Source organism: Crotalus tigris, unplaced genomic scaffold, assembly GCF_016545835.1.
Source record: "Crotalus tigris isolate CLP2741 ecotype Arizona unplaced genomic scaffold, ASM1654583v1 scf7180000019405.536791, whole genome shotgun sequence".
Classification (NCBI taxonomy): Eukaryota; Metazoa; Chordata; class Lepidosauria; order Squamata; family Viperidae; genus Crotalus; species Crotalus tigris.
The window spans coordinates 455,824-470,843 of NW_024097522.1; the positions used below are offsets into that span (position 1 = coordinate 455,824).

Genomic DNA, 15,020 nt, shown 5'->3' on the forward strand with positions numbered 1-15,020 from the left:
CCTCGACTTACGACTGGTTGAGTAGTCCTCGACTTACGACCGGTTGGGGGTCGCGGCATTAAAAAGGTTGAGAACCACTGGTGTAGACATTTCTCAACCCAACTAGGGCCATGCTCTCTACCTTGCTCTATCGTGCAGCTCCAATTCCCCTTCCCAAGATCTGGGGACCAGCCTTCCCATTTTCACCCACAAAAACTCAAGTCAATCCCCTGGAAAAACAAACCTCCCAATTTACAACCCTGTAGCCTTTATTTGCCGTAGAGTTGAGGCGACTAGATAGAGCTGAGCGTTTACCGGCTGGATGCCCTTCCTGACGCCTACGCAGAGTTCGCAGCAGACATTGTCCAAAACAGGCAATACATCCACCTTTCTGCTGACGTTGCCGCCTCGCCAGGAGACCGTCATTTCCCGACATCTCAGTGTCCTCGGCACCAGATGTCCATTACGGCGCGTGCTCACCTACAGCTGCTGTTCCTTGGTAACCGCACCCCGGTTGCCAGCAGCTGGGCAACTCCGGCAAAGCGAGGGGTGGTTTTTGTGTGTGTGTGTGTGTGTGTTTTGTTTTAATTAAGAAACATTTGGATGCAGCTGGTGGTGCCAGCAAATGGCTCGTTTCGAGAAATCAGCCAAGGCAGCGAATTGCATCGCTGCCTTTTAATGGGTGCTCGTGTTCGCTCCTTAATCTCACCATGCATGTAATACATTTCCGAGGATCGGCCTGCCAAGGCGTCTTAATTACTCCGGGGAGCAAGCGACGGCTGGACCGTGGGCAATAGATTTCACAGGATGTTTAAGATCCAGGCAGGCAAGATCATCGGGGTGGGGGTTGGGGGAGCTGTTCTTGGAGGAAATGTGGGAGCTACAGACCTCCCCAAAACTCCCCAAAACATGCGATCCATATTTGAACAGTTCCGTTTAAGAGCAAAATGAAGGCAGATTCAGGATAGAGCAGGGGTCTTCCAACTTGGCCCTTTTATGACTTGTGGACTTCAACTCCCAGAATCCCTCAGCCAGCGTGCCTGGCTGAGGAATTCTGGGAGTTGAAGTCCACAAGTCATAAAAAGGTCATAGTTCCCCCACGCTGGCTCAGGAATTCTGAGGGTTGAAGTCCACAAGTTATGAAGGGGCCATAGTTCCCTCATGCTGGCTCAGGAATTCTGGGAGTTGAAGTCCACAAATCATGAAAGGGCCATAGTTCCCCCATGCTGGCTCAGGAATTCTGGGAATTGAAGTCCACCAGTCATGAGGGGCCATAGTTCCCCCATGCTGGTTCAGGAATTCTGGGAGTTGAAGTCCACGAGTCATGAAGGGGGCCATAGTTCCTCCATGCTGGCTCAGGAATTCTGGGAGTTGAAGTCCACAAGTCCTAAAAGGGCTATAGTTCCCCTTGCTGGCTTAAACCTTTGGCTCCTGACAAATATCTGCAAGGCTGGGGATGATGAAATCGCTTTGGGGATTTGCATTCATAGGACAGTCTAACAAAAGCTCTATCTGTTTTATTTTCAGACCAGTGCAGTGTTGTGTGCGGGGGGCTGTGCCCTTTTGGCTTTCAGCGCCCTGCTGGCGGTCATCGTCCTTTTTCTTCCCAGCGGGCAGTGTGAGAGACGGTTCTGCACCCTGGCTGGGTACATTCAGACAGCGGCGGGTAAGTGGATCACAATCCTGGTTTGTTTGAGGGATCTCCGCTCTGTTCTAACTCTGATTTGTGTTTTTCAAACGTGGTCACTTTAAGAGGTATGGACTTCAGAATTCCCCATGCCAATTGATGCACACCCATCTTAAAGTATGCTGGCTGAGGAATTCTGGGAGTGGAAGTCCAGCCATCTTAAAAGATGCTAGCTCACTGTCAGAAGTTTTTCCTTAATTCCAGGTTGGTTCTCTCCTTGATTAGTTTCCATCCGTTGCTTTTTGTCCTGGTTCTTTGGAGAATAATTTGTGGCAGCCCCTCAGATACTGGAATACTGCAATCTTGTCATCCCTATTTCTTATTTTCTTTAGACTAGTCAAACCCAAGTCCTGCAGCTGTTCATAAGTAGATAGATAGATAGATAGATAGATAGATAGATAGATAGATAGATAGATAGATAGATAGATAGATAGATAGATAAATAGATAGAGTTGATAGATGATAGATAGATAGATAGATAGAGAGATTAGATAAATAGACAGATAGATGATAGATGATAGATAGAGATAGATATGATAGATATATATATATAGATAGGTGGGTGGGTGGACGGATGAATGGACGGAAGGATAGATGATAGATAGATAGATAGATAGATATAGTTGATAGATGATAGATATATAAGATATAGTTGATAGATGATAGATAGATAGATGATAGATAGATAGAGATATGATAGATATATAGATAGGTAGGTAGGTGGGTGGGTGGACGGACGGATGGACGGAAGGATAGATGATAGATAGATAGATAGATAGATAGATAGATAGATAGATAGATAGATAGATAGATATAGATAGATAGATATGGAGAGGGATTTGGATAGATGGATGATAGCTTGATATCAGTCTTTCTATGTTTCTGTATATGTATGTATCTTATTTCTGTATTCATCCATCCATCACTCTCCTTACTGTACCTCTCTCTCTCTCTCTCTCTCTGCATGTGTGTGTGTGTGTATGTATCGATGCATACATGCTTGTGTGTCCATTTGGAAGCAGGTCTTCGTTGCATAACATGGAGGCGAAACCTGGATGGAATAAACGGACGTCCACCAACTTTTGCTCAAAACTCGTTCGTTTGCTCAAAGGGCAATTTGCTACCGAGCTGTTCAATACTTTGTGTGATGGATTACGTGCCATCTAATTGTCTTTGACTCCTAACAACCCCAGAGACGGATAGATTTTTCTCCCCGTGGCTGTTCCGTTTTAAATAAACGATTATGTCAAGAAGAATGGACGCTTTTCAGGGCCATCGGTGGTGTGTGGCTGTGTCGGAAATGTCAAGAGGGTGAGCCCCACAGGGGCTGGACTAGAAGACCTCCAGGGTCCCTTCCAACTCTATTCCATTCCTAAGCCACCGTCTTGACTTTTTTGACCCCCCCCGGTAGTTATAATAATAATAAAGTTGGAAGGGACCTTGGAGGTCATCTAGTCCACCCCCTGCTCAGGCAGGAGACCCTATACCATTTCGGACAAACGGACGTCCGGTCTCTTCTTAAAAACTTCCAGTGTTGGAGCATTCAGCGCTTCTGGTGGCAAGGAGTTCCACTGGTTAATTGTTCTCACTGTCAGGAAGTTTCTCCTTAGTTCCTAGGTTGATCCTGATGGAATTGACAATACTGTAATATGGTAAATTTCAGAGCTTTGCGGCATATCTTCAAGGGGCATTTTAGATAATGGGATCGTCCTCAATGTACGGCCACAACTGAGCCCAAAATTTCAGTCACTAAGCAAGACAGTTGTTAAATGCATTTCGTTGCATTTTACCGTCTTCCTTGCCACAGTTGTTAAATGAATCACGGCAGTTTTTTAAATTAGTAACACGGTTATTTTAAGAGACCTACAGAGTTGCAGGTAGTCCTCAACTTACGACTGCGGTATCCGTGGCTTTGTGAGACAGTTGTTAAGTGAGTTTTGTCCCAGTTTATAACCTTCCTTGCCACTGTAGTTAATCCCTGCAGTTGTTAAGGTAGTCACACGGTTGTTAAGTGAATCTGGCTCCCCTATGGACTTGCTTGTCAGGAGGGTCCCAAAAGGTCATCCATCACGTGACCCCTGGGACGCTGCCACCGTCATAAATAGGAGTCTGTTGCCAAGCGTCTGAATTTTTTTTTTTTAAAATATGTTTTATTTATTTTTTAACATAATCACCTTAATATTTGGTAAACATCGTGTTGTCTGGGTTTATATTTGAAAAACAATCAATAACAATTAGTTTCTATAATTCTATAGTCCACCTAATAGCTTTGCTTGCTTTTCTCTTCTTCCAATAATATTCTCTTTTGCCAGCCTTGAATTAATACAATTCTATGTATATGTAGAGATGTGGGTCTATACATATGTTTTTCATAGTATGTTTAGGTGTGTGTCATGTATGTGTTTTACTTTGAGAGCGGACAACTAAATTTCATTTTTAATGTGTGCCGTTGTGCCCACAATATAAAAATGACAATAAAGGTTATCTTATCTTATCTATCTTATTATTTGGATAAATAGCAATTAAAGGTAGGTAGATAGGTAGATAGATGATAGATAGATAGATGATATAGATAGATAGATGATAGATAGATAATAGATGATAGATAGATAGATAATAAAAAGATAGCTAGCTAGCTAGCTAGATGATAGATGATAGATAGATAGATAGATAATAAAAAGATAGATAGCTAGCTAGCTAGATAGATAGAGATGATAGATGATAGAGAGGATAGATAGATAATAGATAGATGATAGATAGATAATAAAAAGATAGATAGATGATAGCTAGCTAGATGATAGAGAGGATAGATAGAGATAGCTAGCTAGATGATAGAGAGGATAGATAGAGATAACTAGCTAGCTAGCTAGCTAGATGCTAGATAGATAATAGATAGATGATAGATAGATAATAAAAAGATAGATAGATAGATAGATAGATAGATAGATGATAGATAGAGAGGATAGATAGATAGATAGATAGAGATAGCTAGCTAGCTAGATAGATAAATGAGAGATAGATAATAGATAAATAAAAAGATAGATGATAGGTAATAGATAGATGATAGATAGATAGTAAAAAGATAGATAGATAGATGATAGATAGATGATAGATAATAAAAAGATAGATAGATAGATAGATAGATAGATAGATAGATAGATAGATAGATAGATAGATAGATAGATAGACAGACAGACAGAGATGCTGGGACCGTCATAAATAGGAGTCAGTTGCCAAGCGTCTGTATTTTGTTTTGTTTTTTTGAAATATGTTTTATTGATTTTTTTTAACATAATCCCCTTAATATGTGGTAAACAGCATGATGTCTGGGTTTACATTTAAAAAACAATCAATAACAATTTGTTTCTATAATTCTATAGTCCACCTAACAGCTTTGCTTGCTTTTCTCTTCTTCCAATAATATTCTCTTTTGCCAGCCTTGAATTAATACAATTCTTATTATTGGGATAAATAACAATTAAATATGGACATTTTTCTACCATGTCTGCAAAGAATAACCACATCGATGTAAAGCTTCTTTTCTAACTGATCATCTCGATTGCCTTGTCATAGATCCTGTTTACGAAATTCTTATTTACATTTGTTTTCCCCACCATATTCAAAACATTCTTTCTGGTTAAGATTAAATTCTTATTTACATTTGTTTTCCCCACCTTATTCAAAACATTCTGACTGGTGAAGATTGTCTCAAAATGAATTACACTTAAGTATTTATGACTTTTTCCTTGCACAGGCCATCCCAACACTTTTACATGGCTCATAATCTTTAAAAAAAGAAAGAAAAAAAAAGAGAAGAAAAAGAAATAAGAAGCGTCTGAATTTTGATCACGTGACCACAGGGATCTACAACGTTGTTAAGTGTAAAAAACGGTCCTAAGTCTCCTTCTTCAGTACCGTTATAACTTTGAACGGTCACTAAACGAATTCTTGTAAATTCTTGTAAAAGGACTACCTCTACTGCTGTTGATTAAAAGAGGCCCCTAAGAATTAGGTGGAAACTAACCAAGGAGAGAAACAACCTAGAACTAAGGAGAAACTTCCTAACAGTGAGAACAATTAACCAGTGGAACTCCTTGCCTCCAGAAGCGGTGAATGCTCCAACACTGGGAGTTTTTAAGAAGAGACTGGACAGCCATTTATCCGAAATGGTATAGGGTTACCTGCCTGAGCATAGTAATCTGAGATGACCTCCAAGGTCCCTTCCAACTTTTTTATTATTATTATTATTAATAATAATAATAATAATCCAGGACCAACTCAAAAGCAGAAATATTGGACCCAGAGGGTGGCTGGGTTGGTAGGAAGATGTAAAATAGCTCATTAGCTCAATTAGGCCCATCTAATCGAGTCTCCTTTATCAATATCTCTCTCAGTTGCTGATCAATTTTCCATCCTGCAGAGAATTGATTCCACTTTGAAATGGGTCTTTTCTTGCAGCTAGTCCTCAACATACGACGGTAGTTTCCCCTTAACGATTGTGCAGGAAGTCCTCGGCTTACGATCGCAATTCAACCCAACATTTCTCTTGTTAAGTGAGACAGCGAGCTTTGCCCCATGTTACAATCTTTCTGGCCACAGTGGTTAAATGAATCGCCCCGATTATTAAATTAGTAGCACGGTTCTTAAGTGAATCACTGCAGTTATGAAATTAGTAGCCAGGTCGTTAAGCGAATCAGGCTCCCCCCATGGACTTTGCTTGGGATCACGTGACTCTGGGGTGTGGCAACCGTCGTAAACGCGAGTCAGTTGCCAAGTGTCCGAATTTTGATCACGTGACCGTGAGGAGGCTGCAACAGTCGCAAGGGTGAAAATGGCCGTTAAGTCCCTTTTTTTCAGCACCGTTGTAATTTTGAACTGTCGCTAAATGAACGGTTATAAGTTGAGGACTGCCTGTACATCCCACCATGTTTTTTGGTGTGGGGTGGATTGCTTTAGATCCGACACATCTCACTCAGCGCAGTCCTCAGCAAGGTTGCGATGCCTGCTTTTGTGATCGACTTGCAAGAATTCCCATCCGAGGCAATTTCATTGTTGTGTTTCCTGTGCGTAGGACCAGGCAGCAGCTGTCACAACTTGTCAGCAGGCCATTGTGTAGCTCCATAACCCCGGGCTTTGCTTGCGTCAGTGGCACCTGCCTGCTGTGAAATGCTTGTGGGAAGGAGCCTTGCTGGCTGGGTGACTGAGAGCTGCCATAGCTACAGGCAGTCCTCGTCTTACAGCTACAGTCCTTAAGCGAATCACTGCAGGTGTTAAGTTGGTAACGTGGTTGTCATTATTTTGGGTTACAAGTAGGAAATCCCTTAGTTCAGCAAATCAATTAATATTTGAATAGAACAGAACAGAATAGAATAGAATAGAATAGAATGCAGAATAGAATAGAATGCAGAATAGAATAGAATAGAATAGAATGCAGAATAGAATAGAATAGAATAGAATAGAATGCAGAATAGAATAGAATAGAATAGAATGCAGAATAGAATAGAATAGAATAGAATGCAGAATAGAATAGAATAGAATGCAGAATAGAATAGAATAGAATAGAATAAGAATGTAATGGCATGGCATAGAATAGAATAGAATAGAAACAGGAAGAAGAATAGAATAGAATAGAATAGAATAGAATAGAATAGAATAGAATAGAATAGAATAGAACAGAACAGTATAGAATAGAATAAGAAGAAGAGAAGAGAAGAAGAGAAGAGAAGAGAGAAGAGAATAGAGAACAGAACAGAATAGAATAAGAATGGCATGGCATAGCATAGCATAGCATAGAATAGAATAGAATAGAATAGAATAGAATAGAATAGAATAGAATAGAATAGAAACAGGAAGAAGAATAGAATAGAATAGAATAGAATAGAACAGAATAAGAACGTAATAGCATGGCATGACATGGCATGGCATGGCATAGAACAGAACAGAACAGAATAGAATAGCAAAGTTGAAAGGGACCTTGGAGGTCTTCTAGTCCAACCCCCTACTTAGGCATCTCTTTGTAGCATCACATCTCAAAACAAGCTGCAGGAAGTCCTCAACGTACGACGACAGTGGAGCCCCAAATTTCCAATTGCTAAACAAGGCAACAGCAACAGCAATAGCACTTAAACTTTTGTATCGCGTCACAGGGCTTTACAGCACTCTCTGAGGGCATTTTGCCCCCAACAGTCTGGGTCCTCATTTACTGACCTTGGAAGGATGGAAGTCTGAGACAATCTTAAACCGGTTAGGATTGAACTCGTCACAGTGGGCAGAGATTGCGTGCATTATTGCACTCCAACCACTGTGCCACCGAGGCAGTTGTTAAATTAGTTTTGCCTTCTGGAAGTTTTTAAGAAGAGATTGGACAGCCATTTTTCCGAAATGGTATAGGGTTTCTGCCTGAGCATGGGGTTGGACTAGATGACCTCCAAGGTCCCTTCCAACTTTATCATTATTATTGTTACAAATTTAACAACTGCCGTGATTCACTTAACAACTGTGGCAAGAAAGGTCGTAAAATGGGGCAAAATTCCAACTTTACTATTACTACTACTACTACTACTACTACTACTACTACTATTATTATTATTATTATTTTACGATGATTTTTGCCACTGTTGTTAAGCAAATCACTGCAGTTAACACCATACAGGAAGTCCTCGATTTATGATGCCAATTGACATTCAAAGTTTCTGTCGAGAAGTGAGACGTTTGTTAAGTGGGCTTTGCCCCGTTTTACGACATTTCTGGCCGCAGTTGTTAAGTGAATTACTGCAGTTGTTCACTTAGTAACCCAGTTGTTAAGTGAATCTGACTTCCCCATTGACTTTGCTTGTCAGACAGATCATGTGACCCCCGGGACACGGCAACGGTCATAAATACGAACTAGTTGCCCAACATCTGGATTTTGATCATGTGACCCTGGGGATGCTGCAAAAGTCTGTGAAAAACAATCCAAAGTCCCTTTTTTTGGCACCGTTGTAACTTTGAATGGACACTAGAGAACAGTCGTAAGTCAAGGACTACCTGTAACAGAGTTGGAAGGGACCTTGGAGGTCATCCAGTCCAACCCCCTGCTCAGGCAAGAAACACTACAGTATTTCAAACCAATGTCTGTCCAGTCTCTTCTTAAAAACCTCCAGCGATGGAGCACCCACAATTTTGGACGGCAGTTGTTAAGTGAATCAGGCCATTGTTAAACGAATCCGGTTTTCCTCGCTGACTTTGCTGGATGGAAGCAAGGATCACGAATGGTGATCCACACACAACTGTCCAAAATCCACAGAGAAAAACTTAACTAGGAGCCAGCCGTGTGCTGCAGCTGCGAAAAAGGCCAACACAGTGCCAGGCTGCATTAACAGAGGAACAGAATCAAGATCATGTGAAGCATTAATTCCACTTTACAAGGCCTTGGTAAGGCCACACTTGGAATACGGCATCCAGTTTTGGTCACCACGATGTAAAAAAGATGTTGAGACTCTAGAAAGAGTGCAGAGAAGAGCAACAAAGATGATCAAAGAGACTGGAGGCTAAAACATAAGGAACGGTTGCTGGAATTGGGAATGTCTAGTTTAATGAAGAAAAGGACGAGGGGGGGCAGGATAGCAGCCTTCCAGTATCTCAGGGGCTGCCCCAAAGAAGAGGGAGTCAAGCTATTCTCCAAAGCGCCTGAAGGCCGGACAAGAAGCAACGGATGGAAACTCATCAAGGAGAGAAGCAACCTAGAACGACGGAGAAATTTTCTAATAGTTAGAACAATTAACCAGTGGAACAACCTGCCACCAGAAGTTGTGAATGCTCCAACACTGGAACTTTTAAAGAAGAGATTAGACAACCGTTTGTCTGAAATGGTATACGGTTTCCTGCCTGAGCAGGGGGTTGGACTAGATGACCTCCAAGGTCCCTTCCAACTTTATTATTATTTTTATTTTATTTTATTATTAAAACTTGTCTGTTCAAGTCATGGCACTGCCTGCATTTTCTAATTGTTTGCTTAACATTGACTTTAATTGGCTTTGGGAGCTGGAAAAAAAGCCGGGCGTCCTATTTTATTTAAAAAAAAAAAAAAAAAAGGCCGCTGGAAATAATCAAAGATCCTGAAGGATCCCAAGGGAAATTTTCACTTTGAGATCCCTGTGAAAGGTTAATTAACAATTACACCATCCTCAGGGCTCTTCTTTTTTTTTTTAATTAAATTCTCGTAGTCTGGGGGACTGTTTCCTTTTTCCTACAACGTTTGAAAATGGATGGATGGTGTGACAGAATACAGGTAGTCCTCGGCTTACGACCGTTTGCTTAGTGACCATTCAAGGTTACAACGGCGCTGACTTAACGACTTACAACGGTTCACTTAGAGACTGTTCAACAGCTCTGAAAAAAGGAACCGAGGACCGTTTTTCACACTAATGTCCATTGCGGTCACGTGATCAAAATTCAGACACTTGGAAACTGACATGTACTTACGACGGTTTCAGTGTCCCAAGGTCACGTGATCCCCTTTTGCGACCGTCTGACGAGCAAAGTCAAGCGGGGAAGCCGGGTTCACTTAACAACTGGGTTGTTGAGTTTTTGTTAAGTTTTTAAGAAGAGACTGGACAGCCATTTTGACTGAAATGGCATAGGGTTTCCTGCCTGAGCAGGGGGTTGGACTAGATGACCTCCAAGGTCCCTTCCAAATTTTATCATTATTATTGTTACTAATTTAACAACTGCTGTGATTCACTTAACAACTATGGCAGGAAAGGTCGTAAAATGGGGCAAAATTCATTTAATGACTGACTTGCTTATCAACGGAAATTTGGGGCTGGGTGACGATTAGAAGTCAAGGAGTATCTGCGTGCAGCTAGTCCTCAACTTACCACCACGGCTGAGCTCAAAATTCCTGTTGTTAAGGGAGAAAATGGTTAAGTGATTTTTTTTGCCCCATTTTACGACCTTTTTCGCCACCGTCGTTAAGAGAATCACGGCCTTTGTTAAATTAGTAACCCGGTTGTTAAGTGAATCCGGTTTCCACCATTGGCTTTGCTTGTCAGGACGTCACAAAAGAGGATCACATGATCCCGGGGCACTGCAACCGTCATAAGTACATGCCAGTTCCCAAGCATCTGCATGTAAATCGCGTGACCATGGGGGGAGGATATGCTACAACTGTCGTTAAGCGGGACAAAGGGTCCTAAGTCCCTTTTTTCAGTGCCGTTGTATCTTAGAACCGTCACTAAATGAACTGTTGTAAGTCGGGGACTTACCTGTATAATTTTGTGCTTGTTGTGCACAGTGTCTTTTGAGCTTTACAAAGAGAGAGGTTGGGGGGGGGTCTCCCTCCCCGTTTCTTTCCCCGGACATCTGGCCGGGAGGGAGGAAAAACAGAAGCATTTTTCACTTCCTGTTTTCTTCCCAAAATAATTCTCTCGCCGGAATCCGTTCCGAAATTGCAAACGGGGGGAGCGAAAATTAGTTTGAAGGAAGAAGAGGAACAGCGCCTGTTTCTGGAAAAGGCGTCTGGTTTCCTATTGACAAAAAAAAACCACCTCCCTTTCTCCCCCCCCCTTTTTTTTTTCAAAAATTACAGCTCGTTCTCGGCTTAACCAACTGTTCATTTAGTGACCGTTCAAAGTTACAATGGCGCTAAGTGAGTTATGAGTCCATTTTTCACAGTTGCGGCTTCTGTGTAAACCCCCACCCCAGGATCACGTGATCCAAATTCGGACGTTTGGCATCTGACACATATTTGTGACGGTCACTATGTCCCGGGGCCACGAAATCCACTTTTGCAATAACAACAACAACAACAACAACAACAATAAAAAGACCTACAAATAGAAATAGAAAGACTGTGGCAAAAGCAAGCAAGGGTAGTACCAATAGTCATAGGCTCCTTGGGTGCAACCCCAAAACAATTGGAGCACCACTTGAACACCATTGGCATTGACAAATTCGCCATTAGTCAATTGCAAAAAGCGGCCTTACTAGGAACTGCTTTCATCCTGCGACGATATCTGTAATACCATCAAACATCCACATCTGCCTATCCCAGGTCCTGGGTAAGGACTCAATAGGTAGACAAAATGCCAAATCCAGTCTGAACATCTGGCTGACTGGGCAATGATCCATAATAATAATAATAATAATAATAATAATAATAATAATAATAATAATAATAATAATAATAATAATAATAGTAAAGTTGAAGGGACCTTGGAGGTCATCTAGTCTGACCTCCTGCTCAGGCAGGAAACCCTATACCATTTCGGACAAATGGCTGTCCAGTCTCTTCTTAAAAACGTCCAGCAATGGAGCATTCACACCTTCTGGTGGCAGGTTGTTCCACTGGTTAATTGTTCTCACTGTCAGGAAATTTCTCCTTAGTTCTAGGTTGCTTCTCTCCTTGATGAGTTTCTATCCGTTGCTTCTCGTCCTGCCTTCAGGCGCTTTGGAGAATAGCTTGACTCCCTCTTTATTTTTTAATAATTTTATTCAAATACAAATAATCCAAGCATAATACATATAAGTCTAAATAAAAATATATATAAAAATACAAACATTACAGTGCACCCACCCCCCTGGAGACCATTTTTATTACCTATATTTCTTTTCATATATTATAACAATTAACAATATGCAATAAATTTCAGTTGTGCCCTTATTCCCTCCAAAACAGCATATATTCCTGAGTAGGTTGATTCCCTTTGCCTACCACCAACCCTGTTTTTATAAAATCCTCCCCTATTTCATTATAATTATTTACTTTAATCATCCCTTTTTTAAATTTAATTTCTGTTGTTCATTTACCATTTATTGCTATATTCCATATTTCATTATGCCCCTCATTTCTTTGCATAAGCCAATTCCGTCTCCAATATTTAGCCATCGCTAATCTAGCTGCCATTATCACATTTACAATCAATTCCTTTTTTCCTTCATTTATGACTGGCAAAGTCCACGGAGGAAGCTGGATTCACTTAACAACCGGGGTGATTCACTTAACAACGGCAGCCAGAAAGGACGTAAAATGGGGCAAAACTCACTTCAAAAACGTCTCACTTTACGACAGAAACCGCCAGGAATTCACGCGTATCACGGTTGCAGCATCCCCAAAACTCACGTGATCAAACTTTGGAGGTTTAGCAACTGATTCATATTTATGATGGTTGCAGCGTCCCGCGGTCATGTGACTCTCCCCTTTTTTGACCTTCTGAAGCCAGATTCATTTAGCAACCGTGTGACTCGTTTAATGACCCCATTGATTCACTTACCAACGGTGGCCGGAAAGGTCTTAAAATGGGATGAATCTCAAATGTTTTGCTTAGTGACCAAAATGTTAGGCTCAATTGATGTCGTAAATTAACAATTAACCAGTGGAACTACCTGCCTCCAGAAGCGGTGGATGCTCCAACACAGGAAGTTTTTAAGAAGAGACTGGACAGCCATTTGTCCGAAATGAGATAGGGCAGTGGTGGCGAACCTGTGGCACGGGTGCCAGAGGTGGCACTCAGAGCCCTCTCTGTGGGCACGCGTGCCATCGTCCCAGTCCTAGGCCTTCAGCTGGGTTTTATAAAACCTTTTCGCTTTAGGCCTCCGCCGCCGTGTGCAAAAAAAAAGGGGGTTCAATCAGTCAATCAATTTCAACTTCTCGTGGGAAAAAAAAAGATCTTGCAAAGTTGGAATTGATTGATTGAACTTTTTAGTCCCACCCAGTCTGCTGTTACCACCGCAGCCATGCCCACCCAATGGGCCACACCCACCCAATGGGCCACACCCACCCAATGGGCCACACCCACCCGGCACCCGATGATGCATAAGTGGGTTTTGGGTTGCAGTTTGGGCACTCGGTCTCTAAAAGGTTCGCCATCACTGGTATAGGGTCTCCTTCCTGAGCCGGGGGTTGGGCTAGATGACCTCTAAGGTCCCTTCCAACTTTATTATTATTATTATTATTAACAAACTGCCTCCAGAAGCTGTGAATGCTCCAACACTGCAGGCTTCAGCCTCTCCTGAGCCACTCCAGATGTGTCAGGATTGACTTCCGGGCCGCTGTCCCTCCCAGCACATCTGGAGGGTGCATCTTCCAAGCAGCTGGCCTTTTGTGGTGAACGGCACTGAATAACAAATGGGGAGGTTGTTGTTTTGTGGAAGAACGGAGTCAGAGGCGGGCTGGTGGGCTCTTGGTGGTCTTCTGGTCTTCGAAGAAGTGTGCCACGATAGTTCAGGTAAAACTAATTCTAATTTTAACCTTGCGCTGGCGGCTTCGAATGCGGTCTGTGGGTGCCATTATCTGAGTTTAGGTCCGGAGGTTTGTGTGCTTGTTAGTTGTATCTTCCCTTTCATATTTTGACAAACAACTCAAGGCACGGACCGTCTCTAACGCATCTTCCGTCTCCTATTTTCCCCACCACAACAGCCCTGTGAGGTTGGGTCGGGCTGAGAAGGAGGGGCCAGTCCAAAGTCACCTAGCTGGCTTTCATGATATGGCGGGATTAGAATTCACTGTCTCCTGGTGAATGGCCCAAAGTCACCTAATTCACCTTCATGGCTAAGTTGAGACTAGAACTCACCGTCTCCCAGTGATTAGTCCAAAGTCACCCAATTGGCTTTCGTACCTAGGATGAGACTAGAACTCACCGTCTCCCGGTGATTAGTCCAGAGTCACCCAACTGGCTTTCGTGCCTAGGATGAGACTAGAATTCACCTTCTCCCGGTGATTAGTCCAAAGTCACCCAATTGGCTTTCGTGCCTAGGATGAGACTAGAATTCACCTTCTCCCGGTGATTAGTCCAAAGTCACCCAATTGGCTTTCGTGCCTAGGATGAGACTAGAATTCACCTTCTCCCGGTGATTACTCCAAAGTCACCCAACTGGCTTTCGTGCCTAGAATGAGACTAGAATTCACCTTCTCCCGGTGATTAGTCCAAAGTCACTCAACTGGCTTTCGGGCCTAGGATGAGACTAGAATTCACCTTCTCCTGGTGATTGTCCAATGTCACCTCAATTGGCTTTCGTGCCTAGAATGAGACTAGAATTCACCTTCTCCCGGTGATTAGTCCAAAGTCACTCAACTGGCTTTCGGGCCTAGGATGAGACTAGAATTCACCTTCTCCTTGTGATTGTCCAATGTCACCTCAATTGGCTTTCGTGCCTAGAATGAGACTAGAATTCACCTTCTCCCGGTGTTTACTCCAAAGTCACCCAACTGGCTTTTGTGCCTAGGATGAGACTAGAATTCACCTTCTCCCAGTGATTGTCCAATGTCACCTCAATTGGCTTTTGTGCCTAGGATGAGACTAGAATTCACCTTCTCCCGGTTATTAGTCCAAAGTCACTCAACTGGCTTTCGGGCCTAGGATGAGACTAGAATTCA

At 42.4% G+C, this 15,020-nt stretch overlaps 1 protein-coding gene across 1 annotated transcript in view; it reads left to right on the forward strand.

Moving 5' to 3' along the window:
* Window positions 1–15,020, forward strand: part of TMEM211 (transmembrane protein 211) — an 85,775-nt gene that overhangs the window by 34,950 nt on the left and 35,805 nt on the right. Inside the window, exon 2 of the mRNA XM_039362251.1 lies at window positions 1,507–1,645. Within this exon, the coding sequence (XP_039218185.1) occupies window positions 1,507–1,645 (139 nt within the window). The remainder of the gene's footprint in view (window positions 1–1,506; window positions 1,646–15,020) is intronic.